The sequence below is a fragment of the Peromyscus leucopus genome, chromosome 6, assembly GCF_004664715.2.
Source record: "Peromyscus leucopus breed LL Stock chromosome 6, UCI_PerLeu_2.1, whole genome shotgun sequence".
Lineage (NCBI taxonomy): Eukaryota > Metazoa > Chordata > Mammalia > Rodentia > Cricetidae > Peromyscus > Peromyscus leucopus.
In genome coordinates this window covers 66,948,644-66,962,711 of record NC_051068.1, presented here as the reverse complement: position 1 = coordinate 66,962,711, position 14,068 = coordinate 66,948,644, and the positions used below count along the sequence as shown (strand labels likewise).

At 44.0% G+C, this 14,068-nt stretch overlaps 1 protein-coding gene across 2 annotated transcripts in view; it reads right to left on the bottom strand.

Annotated features, from left to right (window-relative positions):
* The window catches only part of Ash1l (ASH1 like histone lysine methyltransferase), a 152,671-nt gene that overhangs the window by 10,260 nt on the left and 128,343 nt on the right, over nt 1-14,068 (bottom strand). For both annotated transcript variants that reach the window (XM_028890773.2, XM_028890771.2), the window contains exons 16-20: nt 11,796-11,950; nt 6,594-6,746; nt 3,410-3,464; nt 3,192-3,324; nt 470-718 (exon numbers count right to left, since the gene is read on the bottom strand). In XM_028890773.2, coding sequence (XP_028746606.1) covers nt 470-718; nt 3,192-3,324; nt 3,410-3,464; nt 6,594-6,746; nt 11,796-11,950 — 745 coding nt within the window. The remainder of the gene's footprint in view (nt 1-469; nt 719-3,191; nt 3,325-3,409; nt 3,465-6,593; nt 6,747-11,795; nt 11,951-14,068) is intronic.

Here is a 14,068-nt window from a genome sequence, read left to right as displayed (position 1 = left end):
CCCGGCGCTTACTTGACTTCACCCTCTCAACAATCTTACGGACTGTTCATAGCCCCAGGAGAAAATGAACTAACCAGGGCACAGGTATGGACAACACTACAAACTGAGTCCTACTCTAGTTCTAACAGGAGCCATCTGTGGACACACTTATCATATACACTGGAATCTACCTGTATTCATGGTCTACACTGTGTGCTACTGTTCATGTTTTTCAAGGTACATCAGTGTACCAAACGCTACCCTCCTAGGTGCAGAGTTTGTGAGAAATGTACAGTTATTTAAATAGGCAGAAAGGAAGACGTCAATGGAAGATAAAAAAGGAGAGAGACTCTATGATAACAGTAGAGCTAAACAGAAGCCGCCCGAAGTTAGAGTTCATAAAAAGCCTGCCAAAGTCAACTCCAGGAAGAACAGGTTGCTTTTCTGCATCTGGTCCCCAGACCAGGCTGCCGCACCCTCCAACACTCACCATGCACTTGTCACACTGGATCATGAGGCCTTCGTCCTTGTAGAGGCCACAGATACAGCGGATGATGTCATCGTCCTTTTCATGCCCATTCTCCTTTTCAGAGACTGAGGTCTCACTGCTGTCTGCCTCACTTGCTGTTTCTCCCACAATCTCATCAATCTGAGCTGAGGCCTCATGCCGGGCACTGTAATAGGCCTTTCGTAAGCGGCAAACATCCCTCCCAGTTGGGGATTTCCGCCCATAGTACTTCTGAAGAAAGCAAAAGACAGACATCGTTTTTTGTTCTCAGTTTGGTTTGAAAATAGACCTGTAGAGGATTATGATTTTCTTTATTCTCCCACTTTGGCTAACAAATTGAACTATAATGAATTAAAATCAGAATTCAGATGGTATGTTTTCAGTTTTTTCTATTGCTTTGTTATTGAATTCCTGTCAAGGGCCTTACTATCCATAAGATCAAACACATAGTGATCATTAAATTTTAATTACTGTTGGAAGCATGATGTATCGCAGAAAATTCCTATCTACCTTTGTTTTGCAAATGGCTGGGAGCACATAGCAGATGTCTGTGGAAGCTGGGTTTTAATAGGAACTATGTTCTAATCCAGACTGCTCTAATCACTCTCCTCCCTCCCAATTTTCCTCTCTTCTTCATCTCTGTCTCACCCCAATAGCCTGTTCTGTTCTCGGGGTATGTCAGCGTCACTGGAGAACTGCCCTTTCAGCTACTACACGGTGTTCCATTTATGCTCTAGGCTTGCTTTGGAGTCAGGGTCTTAGTATAGCCTGGTCTGGCTCAAACTTGAGCTGACCTTCTTGCCTCAGCCTTTCAAGTGCTGGTTACAGGAATGAGCCACCATGCTTGGCCTCATATGTACTTATTTTCATGAACTAAGAAATGACGGATACATAATACATTGGTAAAAATATTTATGTAATATAGAAGTTAAGGGCGGCTGGACCGTGGTGGCAAGTGATGCATGGCATTCGGGAGGCAGAGGCAGGAGAATCTCTGTTGAGTTCGAGGCCAGCCTGAGCTACAGAGTGAGTTCCAGGAAAGGCGCCAAAGCTACACAGAGAAACCCTGTCTCGAAAAACCAAAACAAGCAAGCAAACAAATGTTAAAGGCAAAATTAGGATTTTACGAAGATTATATTGTTTTGAGAATGACTCCAATCTTCCATTCCAGATTTTTCTGTGTGTGTGCGTGCACGCGCGCGCGTGTCTGCCTACCTGTGTGCCTGCCTGCGTGGGCCACAGGAAGAGCTTGGGTGTCATCCTGAGAAACCCTGCTCCCATTCTTTTGACTTGGAGTTACAGTAAGAAGGGACTGGTTGGCCAGTGAGCCCGGACCCTCCTGGCTGCCTCCTCAGCCCAAGTGTGCAGTCAGGGCACACTACCACACCTGGCTTTTCTTTTTAAAAAGGGTCTCGTTATGTAGCCCAGGCTGGCTTAAAACTCATGCTGTAGACCAGGCTGGCATCAAAACACAGAGCTCCACTTGCCTCTGCCTCGCTCATGCCAGGATTAAAGGTGTGTAACACTACATCTGGCCACACCTGGCATTTTCATTTATGTTTTGGGGCTCAATGCTTATACAGTGTAATTATGTTTGCTGACGGAGTTAATTTTAATTAAAGTTACTACCATGTGGGCACATCTGTGCCATGGCATGCATACAGGTCAGATAACGACCTGGCAGAGTGAGCTCTTTTCTTCCCACACTACACTGTGGGTTCTGGGAACAAAGTCAGGCCGCTAGACTTGCACAGTGAGCACTTCTACCTGAGGAGCCATCTTGCTGACTGAGAACCCACCCCGCTACCCCAGCCAGAGAGAGGAACTTACTGTAATGAACTCTCTGGGGACCAGGCTACCTTTGAACTCACACAGATCTATCTACCTGCATCTGCTGCCCAAGTGCTGGGAGTGAAGTTATACATCACTATACTTGATCAGAATTTTTTTAAAAAGATTTATTTATTTTTATGTTTTTATTTATTTATTATATAGTGTTTTTCCTGCATGTATATCTATGTAAGGGTGTCAGATCCCCTAGAACTGGAGTTACAGACAGTTGTGAGCTGCCATGTGGTTGCTGGGAATTGAACCTGGGTTCCTCTGGAAGAGCAGTCAGTGCTCTTAACTGAGCTGTCTCTCTAGCCTGGTCAGAATATTTTTAACAAATAAAATATTACATTATTTAGCACAATGTAATGCGTACTCTACGAGAACTTAGTGAAAATGACTTGTTTTGGCTCTGGAGAAGTGGCTCAGTAATTAAGAGTACGGGCTGCTCTCGCATAGGAGGAGGTCCGGTTCCCAGCACACACACCAGGGCTCATAACCATCTCTAACTCCAGTGCCGGGGACTGGACGCCCTCTTCTGGCCTTAGTGCACACATGTGGTGCACATACATACACGCAGGCAAACCACTGATACAAACATTACAAAAAAGTGACTGTCAGGTTGATAAGGTGGCTCAGCAAATAAAGCTACTTGCTGCTAAGCCTGACAATGATCCCTGGGGCCCACATGCTAGCAGGAGGGAACTGATGCCTCCACATGCTTACTGTGACATGTATATGCTCACACAAAACAAATAAACAAATATAGTAATTAAAAGAAAGTTACTGTCTTTCCCAACAAGAAACTTAAAAGTTCTAAAATAGTTCTCTTCAGACCAGATTTCTTAAATTTGTGTTTGAAGTTAGCAAATACCTCAGCATTTCGAAAGACCTTGAGCATGTCGGCATCAAAAGCTTCCACTGTTTTGTAATGCCCAATGAGGATCTGCTTCTCTATGGTGCTGAGGTCCAGGGGGTCAGAGATCTTCTCGTAATAGTCAGCGTTCCTGGAACACAGAGCAGTGTGGCTGTCAATGTGGCGTGCCAACTTCTTTACCGAGCTCTCCAAGGCTACCACCAATGTGTACCTACTTTTTCTTTGGGGGAAGATTCAAAAGTGGAGCTGCAAGGGCTTGCTGGGAAGAATCTGCAAAAGAATACAAGGTTTGGTACACACATGCTAAGAGACAAGGCCAACATTGCCCAGCCTACCTGCCTTGTTTCTACTGGTCTAGAACTCAAGGTTGAAAGAATAGCTGGAATTACAATGACCTACACTTGATTTGTATTATTTTATTAAAATTTATTTTTCTTGGTCAGATGTGATGATCCATGTCTGCAATCCCAGCACTCCAAAGGCTGAGGATGGCAAGTATTTGGCTGGCTTATACTGTTTCTTTCTTTCTTTTTTTTTCCTTTTAAAAAGGAGATCTGGGGCTAGAACCCAGGACCTCGTACAAGCTAGGGAAATTTTTTCCCCTGATGAACAGCTCCAGCCTATATCCATTCTTTTCTTTTATGTGTATGAGCATTTGCCTGACTGTGTGTCCTCCACATGTGTGTAGTGCTGTTAGAGAGCAGAACATAGCACCGGATCCCAGAGATTAGAGTCACAGATGGTGGTGGGACGCCATGTGGGTGCTGCAGACCGAACCCGAGCCTTGTCAAAGAGCAGCCAGTGCTCGTCACCATCGAGACATCTTCCATCGACACATTATCCTTTTAAAAGATTATTTAATGCCTGCAGGTGCTTTGGCTGCATGTGCACAGACTACGTTATGTACATGGTGCCTCCAAGGCCAGAAGAGAGCACTGGATACCCTGGAACTAGAGTTATTGGCAGTTGTGAGCCACTGTGCAGGCTGGGAATTTCAACATGTGTTCTCGGCAAGAGCAAACAGTACTCTTAACTTCTAAGGCATTGCTCCAGACCCTAAACATCTTTTAACTAAAAATCCTCTAATGTAAAAGTTGGGAGGGGAAAAAAATTCTTTGAGGCTTGACAGTCAAAACTTACTCCCCCGCCCCCAGAGATGAAACAATACTTTAAAAATCGAGCACGATTATGAAGGATATAGTGAATCTATTGGAAATGTTAAACGACGATAGCTGAGTAATGAGAATAATTGCTCATAAAGAAGGTGAGCTGTAACTAGTGAACTAACTAAGCTGTCTGCGGCAAATTCTTGCTCCTGCTCGTGTGCCTGCTGATTGCAAACCACTATGTAAGCAAGGAGGCAGGACCTGGAGCTCTAATCCTTGTACTACCCCATCACAGGATGACAAGGATTTTGTACTTTACATATTTATTTTGATGTGCATGGCTGTTTTGCCTGCATGAATGTGTACCACCTGTGTGCAGTGATACGACAAATCTGTTCTTTGATTTTCTGAGACAGGGTTTCTCTGTGCAGCCCTGGCTGTCCTGGACTCACTCTGTGGACCAAGCTGGCCTTGAACTCAGAGATCCATCTGCCTCTGCCTTCTGAGTGCTGGGATTAAAGGCCCGTGCCACCACTATCCAGCAATAAATCTTTTTTTCTTTAATATTTATTTATTCATTTATTTATTTAAATCTTTTTACAACAAAAAGATCATCACACTCAAAATATGTTTTCCAGTCTCTCTTAATTGTCTGTAATTAATATTCCTGTTGGTGTAGATTCAACTAAATTCCAGATAAGGAATAATTTGTAACCATTTTCTATCATTTATTTTTCTCAAACAGTTACTGTGTGACACACACACAGTATTCTTAGTGAGGGATTCCTTCTCATTTGGCATCTTCTGGTGGTCGCACTGGAGAAGAGAAAATGTCGCGTAGAGTGCAGTGATGGACTAGTAGGTCACATTAGAGCAGGTCCATGTCAGACAGAGTTTGTGAGAAAGGGGCAGATCACCTTCTGCAGACGCAAATAGGGCAGGTGCAACAAAACTTTATACCTTTTTTTGTTCTTCTTGAGACAGGGTCTTATTATGCAGTCTTGGCTGACCTGGGTCATTTACCAGGCTGGCCACAAACTCACAGAAATCCACTGACTTCTGCCTCCTAAATGCTGGGACTAAAAAAGTACATTACCATGCTGAGAAAAAAAAAAAAAAAAAAAAAAAAAAAAAAAAAAAAAAAAAAAAAAAAAACAAAAAAAAACAAAAAACAAACAAACAAACAAAAAAACAAAACAAAAAAAAAACAAAACAAACAAAAAAAACCCCAAACCAAACCAAAACTTCCTCTTTATGTGGACCATGCTGGCCTCAAACCCATAGCAATCCTCCCTAAGGCTGGGATTAACGGCATAGGCTACTACACGTAAATTTTTTAAAATTTATTTCATTTTATTTTATGTACATTGATGATTTGCCTGCATTCATGTCTGTTGGATCCTCTGGAACTGGAGTTACAGACAGTGGTGAGCTGCCATGTGGGTGCTGGGAATTGAACCTGGGTCCTCTGGAAGAGCGCCCATGCTTGTACCCACTGAGCCACCTCTCCAGCCCTGATAATTTTACAACTGCAATATTATCTCATCCATGTAAATTAGACAGAGATTACCCATCCTCTAGCTAAAAAAGTCTGTCTGTCTGTTTATCTATCCACCCACCCACCCACCCTCCCACTCATCCACCCCACCCACCCACCCACCCACCCACCCATCCATCCATCCATCCATCCATCCAAATAAATACAGTACTTAACTAGAAATACTAAACACAACATTGATGTGCACAAGGCTCTGGGTTCAAATTTCTGAACAGGTTATTTGTTCTGTAATTCTCTATCTCTGACAAAAGGTAGACCAGGGCTCATCAATGAAGAGAACTTGCCTGAGTTGAATTCCCACATTAGTAAGCTTACAACTACCTACAACTCTGGCTCCGGGTGGTTTGACGCCCTGTTCTGACCTCCCCATCACTGCACGTACAAGGATAGCCCCCCCCTCCCCCAGCCAACACATAATTTTTAAAACATAAAAGAGGATGCAGAGTTAGGAGCCCTGGCTGCTTTTGCAGAGGATCCAGCATCCACACAGCAGCTCAAAGACATCTGTAAATCCAGTTCCAGGGGATTCAATATCCTTTTGTGTCCTCTGCTGGCAACAGGCAGCATGTGGTACATAGATAAATGAAGGCAAAACCTCCCAAACACATGAAAATGAAAAAAATAATCTAAAATCTCTTAGGTAACAACAAGAAATCCACCTCCTAATTCATAACCCACAGTGCTGCAGGTCTGTGGGGTCTGGGGCTCTCAGGAGAGGGTGAGCGAGACACACACCTTTGTAAGAGATGATACCATCGCAGATCTCTTTGAAGATCTGTGCCAGGCGCGCGGCCCGAGCCACTTCCAGGTTTTCCTCTGCAGCAGCCAAGCGTCTTGTTCGAACAGATCTAGCTGTCTGCAGGGCAGAGAACTGGGTCATGAAGACATCTGCAAAGAGAAGGTGAAAAGCAGTTCAGGAAATGAAGAGTCTGATATATCCTTTTCTTTTCCACTTGATTGATTCCTGCTATTTTCTTTTCCTATTTTCCTTTAGGATAGTAAGGAGAACTAGTGGGCAGGTAGCGGCTTCTCTTCCCTAGAGGAAAACTAGAAACGCTCGTGTTTATATAGAGGTAGATGCTACATCGTGCGGTAGCTGTGAGCGTGCACTTCATGATGAGGCTGACCAGCCTCCATCTTCCCCATTTTCTTCTCTCTTCCTTGTATCAACACACTGTTTTTTCCTCCTTTAAGTCTCTCAGCAGTTAGGAGTATGTATTGCTCTTGCTGAGGACTTGAGTTTAGTTTCTAGCTCCCATATCAGGTAGTTCACAACCTCCTCTATTTCCAGCTTCATGGTATGTGATATCTTCCTCTAGCCTTCTATACTTAAACCTAAGATAAACAAATCTTGAAATGGACGTGTGAGTGAGCGGAGTCTAGGCCACCGGCAGTACTCTATTTCCAGCTCATGTAGTGCAGTGCTGCTAAATAAAGTCTTGTCAGAATTAATGTGAGCATGATGATGGCTTGCTGGAGTGCATGCATGCATGTGCACGTGAGGATTTACCATCAGGCAGCACTATATAGCTCTGGTTGGGTCATATAGATCAGACTGGCCTTGAACAAAATGGTTCTTCTGCTTCTGCTTCCTAAATACTGGGATTATAGAATGTGCCATCCCGTCAGGCTCAAATAATGCTTTTTATTTTCATGTATTTAGCTTGGAAGCAGTTAGCAATTTGGGACTCTTTTTTTTTTTAAAAAAAAAAAAAAGATTAATTTATTTATTATGTATACAGAGTTCTGTCTGCATGTGTCCCTGCTGGCCAGAAGAGGGCGCCAGATTTCCATTACAGATGGTTGTGAGCCACCATGTGGTTACTGGGACTTGAACTCAGAACCTTTGTAAGAGCAGCCAGTGCCCTTAACCACTGAGCCATCTCTCCAGCCTGGGACTCCTTTTTTTTTTTTTTTCGAGACAGGGTTTCTCTGTGTAGCTTTGCGCCTTTCCTGGGACTCACTTGGTAGCCCAGGCTGGCCTTGAACTCACAGAGATCCGCCTGCCTCTGCCTCCCGAGTGCTGGGATTAAAGGTGTGCGCCACCACTGCCCGGCAAAGAATTTTTACTTTTTTTTTTTTTTTTTTTTTTAGTTTTTTTGAGACAGGGTTTCTCTGAGTAGCTTTGGAGCCTTTCCTGGAACTCGTTCTGTAGACCAAGCTGGCCTGGAACTCACAGAGATCCGCCTGGCTATGCCTCCTAGTGCTGGGATCAAAGGCGTGCGCCGCTGCCACTACCACCCAAAGGGACTCCTTTTTAACAAGTGACAGCATGAGACACTTAACTGATTATACTCACACATACCCCTCTCTGAATAACTCCCCTGGCAACTTGTAAGATAGGACTCTAGGTGGTTTGCAAGAAAATAGCCCCCAAAGGGAGTGGCACCATTAGGAGGTGTGGCCTGGTGGAGGTGTGTCACTGTCGGGGCAGGCTTTGAGGTTTCCTATGCTCAGGATACCATCCAATGAATCAGTTCACTTTCTGTTGCCTGCAGGATGTAGGATTCTCAGCTATTCCTCCAACATCACATCTACCTGCTTGCCACCATGTTCCATGAAATGATAATAGACTGAACCTCTGAAACTATAAGCAATTAAATGTTTTTCCTTGTAAGTGTTGGTGTGGTCATAGCAATAAAAACCCAAACTAAGACAGATTCCTACTTGCATGGAGCTGCATACACATGCTACTTTGAACAATGGAATAAGTTTTCCCTTCCCTTAAAAAACATCAAACTTGGCTGGGCAGTGGTGGCTCATGCCTTTAATCCCAGTACTTGGAAGGCAGAGGCAAGTGGATCTCTGTTAGTTCAAAGCCAACCTGTACTTCAGAGCTAGTTTTAGGACATCCAGAGCTACACAGAGAAACTTTGTCTCGAAAAACTAAAACCAAACCAAATCAAACCAACAAAGCATCAAACTTAAGATTCCTTGCAACTGTACTCCATTTATGAAGTTAAGTGGGTTGGTCTAGCCTAAACTGTTTTTTTTTTTTTTTTTTTTCCCCGAGACAGGGTTTCTCTTTGTAGCTTTGCGCCTTTTCCTGGAACTCGCTTTGTTGAACAGGCTGGCCTGGAACTCACAGAGATTAAAGATGTGCGCCACCACCGGCCCTAAACTGGTTTTGAATGCATGCATAATAAGACGAAACATATACTTAAAGTGAACTTTCAGGGGAGAATCCCCTATTGATCATGTTACACCTATGCACAATTGGAGGTACAAAGGATTAAAATAAGATGCATTATAGGAAGGGACAAGTATCACAGAACAATGGTTATATAATTTGATCTGTGAGTTCACATAGAGAATGTGCTCAAACTATGACCCTAATAACCAAGCTCCTCCACATCTTGAACCCCAGAAAGGAAGCCCATAGTAAAGCCCATGAGCACTTTTCACTCATGTGGCCTGAGGTCACCTGTGACAGCAATTGGACTTATCTTATCATTTGCTTTGAATAAAGTTAGCCTGTGAAAATCCACATGAGCCTTTATTTTAATTCCTTGAGTAAGAAGCCAAGAATCTGGCAACACCAGGCCCAGGCCTGGGTCATTGTTACCAGTCCAATGATTGATGTGTGCATTCAATAAATGACTAAGACTTGAACTGTTTGGCTTGTAACTTCAAAGAGATTCTAACAACCAAGTTGCTGAAAGGCTTTTTCTCTCTGGGCTGGTGAGATGCTAAGTGGGTGGAGATGCATGGTACAAAGCCTAATGAACCGAGTCTGAAGCCCAGGACCTGCACTGTGGAAAGAGAACGGACTTCATAAGCTGTCTTCTATCCACCACCTTATGTTGTACCATAAGCTCTTCATGCCCCGCCCTTTCTCTAAATAAAAACAATCTGCCAAAAGCCATAACCCCAGCATTAGGGAGACACAGAAAGGAGGGTGTTCAAGGTCATCCTCGGCTATAGAGCAAGTTAAGGCTAGCTTGAGCCACATAAGACCCTGTCTCCTAAGGCCAAAACAAGGCCTCACTCTGTGGCCCAGGTTGGCTTCAAACTGATGGTGATTTGCCTGCTTCACTCTCTCAGTGCTGAATACAAGTGCTCTTTAAGTCACATCTGGCTCTTCCTTTTTGAGACAGTGTAGTGTCTCATGCAGCGAGCTCAGGCTGGCCTGCACCACACTGTGACCCCTTGTGTCTACCACACAAATGATGGGGTCACAGGGAGTGCCACCGGCCTGTTTCCTCCCTCCTTTCTCTTGAGACAACTCCTTCCTTCCTTCCTTCCCTTCCCTTCCCTTCCCTTTCCTTTCCTTTCCTTCCTTTTTCCCTCCCTCCCTCCCTCCCTCCCTCCCTTCCTCGTGTGTCTATGAGCACGTCACAGAACACTTGTGGAATCAGACGACAACTTTCAGAAGTCTGTTCTCTCCTTCTACTATGGCAGTCCCAGGAAAACTCAGGCTGTTGGGTTGGCAGCAGGAATCTTACCTGCTGAATCATTTTGCTGGATCTGAGCATGATCTTTTTAACATTTTCCTTCCCTCCTTGCAAAAAGACAGGATCCTGTATAGCTACTGTGTGGCTTGAGGCTGGCCTTGAACCCCAAATCTTCCTGCTATCACCTCCCAAGTGCTGGCATTAAAGGCATGCACAACTACATCTTATAATGGATACTTTGTTTAGAAAGGATTCATGGACCAGGTGTTGTGGTGAAAGATTTTAATCCCAGCACTTGGGAGGCAGAAGCAGGTGGATCTCTGTGAGTCAGAGGCCAGCTTGGTCTGCAGAGTGAGATCCAGGACAGGCAGAGAGAGATACACAGTGAGATGAAGTTTCAAAACAAAACAAAATAAAACGATGCACGGACAAGCCAGTATCTCATCTGTTCTGGACTGGATACTAGCTCAAATAATGAGTGCTATTGCTACTATTCACTCAAAAAGGCTAGAAAAAGGAAACCAAATGCATAGTACTTACTTAAATATGTGAGTAAAGCTTTTGAATTTAGTTATGATTTTTTTCTCTCCATAATGCATTTATCATCATTGTTTTAGTCCATACTAAAAGGAATCTTAGAATAAACTGTGTAAAGTAACCAAAAAGGGGGAGGATAAGGTGCCTGGCCCGTGCAAGTCTGGTGAGCTCACTTCAGTCCCTGGAAGCCATGTAAAGTTAGAAAGAGAAAACGAATTGCACAAAATAGTCCTCTAGTCTTAACATATACGTTGAGGTACACGTGCCCCAACGCCCCCCCCCCCCAAGCCGTCTTTCTCTGTCTGTCTGTCTGTCTGTCTGTCTGTCTGTCTCTCTCTCTCTCTCTCACACACACACCTCTCAATAAAAAAAAACCTGGGGAACTCCCTACCCCAAACAGGATATCATCACTTAGCCTTGGCTGGCCTGGAACTCACTATGTGGATCAGGCTGGTCTCAAACTCCTTACTCCTGTCTTCTAAGGACCAGAATCGCAGGTGTGCACCATCATGCCCAGTTCTAAATTATTATTTTTTCTTTCTTTAAATTTGATGTGTATTTTGCTTGCATGTATGTATACCCTGTGTCTGGACTGCCCACGGAGGCCAGAAGAGGGCATGGGATCTCCTAGAACAGGAGTTTCAGATGGCAGTGAGCCACTATGTTTCCTAGGGTTCCAGGAAGTGAACCTGGGTCCCCTAGAAGAACAGCCAGTGCTCCCAACAAACTAGCCATCTCTTCAACTTTTTAAAAGAAATTAAAATGATAATTTTTGGATAATTTCATAGAATTAAGAGTAAGCCTTCCCAGCTAGACAGTAGTGGCACAAGACTTTAATCCCAACACTTGGGAGGCAGAGGCAGGTAATCTCTGTGAGTTTGAGGCCAGCCTGGTCTACAGAGAGCACCCCAGACAGTTAGGGCTACACAGAGAGACCCTGCCTCAAAAACAACAACAACAACAAGAAGCAAACAACAAAAAACCATTAAGTCTTCCCATGCCTTACCAGACTTAATATTCCCATCGTCTCTGCAGATGCCATTCCAACGGGTGTACAATGACGCTGAGTGGATGTCACGGGTGTGCTTTACTTCCTCCTGTTTCTGATGAATCTTTTCCCAGTTTCGGACCAAGAACACATGATGCTTTAATACAAAGTTTCTGCAAGAAAAGAGAAGGCGTTCCTTATTAATCCAGTAAGAGTTTATTACATGTCCACTCTCCACTGCTGCTCCATGATCTAGGGAGGTGAAGAGGATAGTGACTAGGGGTTTGGAGCTTTTAAAGACATTCACAGAATGGGGCGCTGGCAATTCACACTGGTCATCCGAGTAAGCAGGAGGCTCAGACTTAAAAGCCTGCTTGGGCTACAAAGTGAGACTTGCAAAAGAACCAAACACCATTTTCCTATATTACCTTAAAACATCTGGCAAGGAAAGTAACCAGATCAGAAAGCAGAGGTTTATGGAATGTCTGTATAAATCTTGTTTTGTTTAGGGCCTTGAACTCACTATCACAGTCTAAGCTGGACTCAAATCTTGTAACCTTCTAGGTTCAGACTTCCAAGTCCTAAGCATACAGAAGTATACCAGAACGTCCGGCTATTTATACAGATCAGGCGGTTCTGCTTGTTTATTCAAGCCAGCCATGGTGGCGCACTCTCTTATCCCAGCACTCAGGAGGCAGAGGCAGACTAACCTCAGTGAGTTCAAGGCCAGCCTGGTCTACAGAGCGAGTTCCAGGACAGCCAGGGCTGTTATACAAAGAAACTCTGTCTCAAAACACAAACCAAACAAACTCATTTATTCTATTCATAAATTTATTTTGAGAAAGTCTCACTGTAGCTCTGGCTGATATGAAACTCTCTATGTAGACCAGGCTGGTCTGGAACTCACAGATATGCCTGCCTCTGCCTCCCAAGTGCTGAGATTAAAGATGTGCGCCACCATACCCAGCCTACTTATTTTATTTGTCTGAATGTTTTGCCTGATGTGTAACATGTGTGAGAGTGTGTGTGTGTGTGTGTGTGTGTGTGTGTGTGTGTGTGTGTGTGTATGCAGTACTCATGGAGGTCAGAAGAGGGAAGGGCATCAGAACTTTGGAACTAAGACTGCAGACAGTTGTGAGCCATTGCCCAGGTGAAAGAAACCAAATCCCGACCTCAGTAAAAACAAGTGCTCTTCGTCACTAAACCATCTCTCTAGCAACCTCCCTCCCTTATTTGGTTTTTAAGACAGAGTTTCATGTAGCCCAGGCTGGCTTTCCACTCCTGATCTCCTGTCTTTACCCCTCAAAAGCTAGGATTACAGGCATGTACTAACATGTTAGGCATTTTTCTTTTTAAATTCTAAGAGAATTTGTTGGAAGGCAGAGGACTTAAGATCAACAAGGAGACCTAGAACAACAGGTACAAACAGAAGATGGACAGGGCTGAGAAAACTATGCAACAGGTACGATGCCTCTATACGATGGAATTAGTTATTATTAGTTGTTAAAATGGGTGTAAGTGGAGGTCAAAGGACACCGGCAGGATTGGGATTTCTTTCTCCTAAGGGAGGCCCACAGAGGACTCGCCCACCAGGCTTGGCAGCCGGTTCTTCTTCCCGCTGAGTCTTCTCACTAGCACTTGTTCTGTCTTGTCCTTTATCCAGACAGGGTCTCAGGAGCCCAGACTGGCCTCAAACTCAGGTAGCTGAGAATCACCTTGAATCCTTTTCTTAGGAAAAAGGAGGCAGAGGCAGGTGGATTTCTGTGACTTTTGAGGTCAGTCAGGTCTACACAGTGAGTTCCAGGCCAGGTCAAGGCTACACAATGAGACTTTTAATTTATGTGTGTGTTTAGCCTGTACTTATGTATATGTACGGTGTGTGTGCCTGGTGATCCTGGAACCAGAGAGGCAAATTAGATTTCCTGGAACTTGAGTTACAGATGGTTGTAAGCTGTCATGTGGTTACTGAAAACTAGACCCAGGGTCTTTGAAAAGAACAGCAAGCACTCTTAACCACTGAGATATTGCTCCTGACCCCTCATTTCAATTTATTTTTAATGAAGTATGTACACATGTATAAAAGTTTGCAGTTGTTGGAAGAGTATTACTGCATGTCCCAGAATCAAACTGGGGTACTGTGCAACAGTAGTATTCACTTTTAACTGCCAAGACAGCTTTTCAGCTCATTTTATCTTTTACTCTTATATTTTGTTGTCTTTTTTTTTTTTTTTCCAGAGCTTGCGCTTGCTAGGCAAGTGCTCTACCACTGAGCTAAATCCCCAACCCCATAT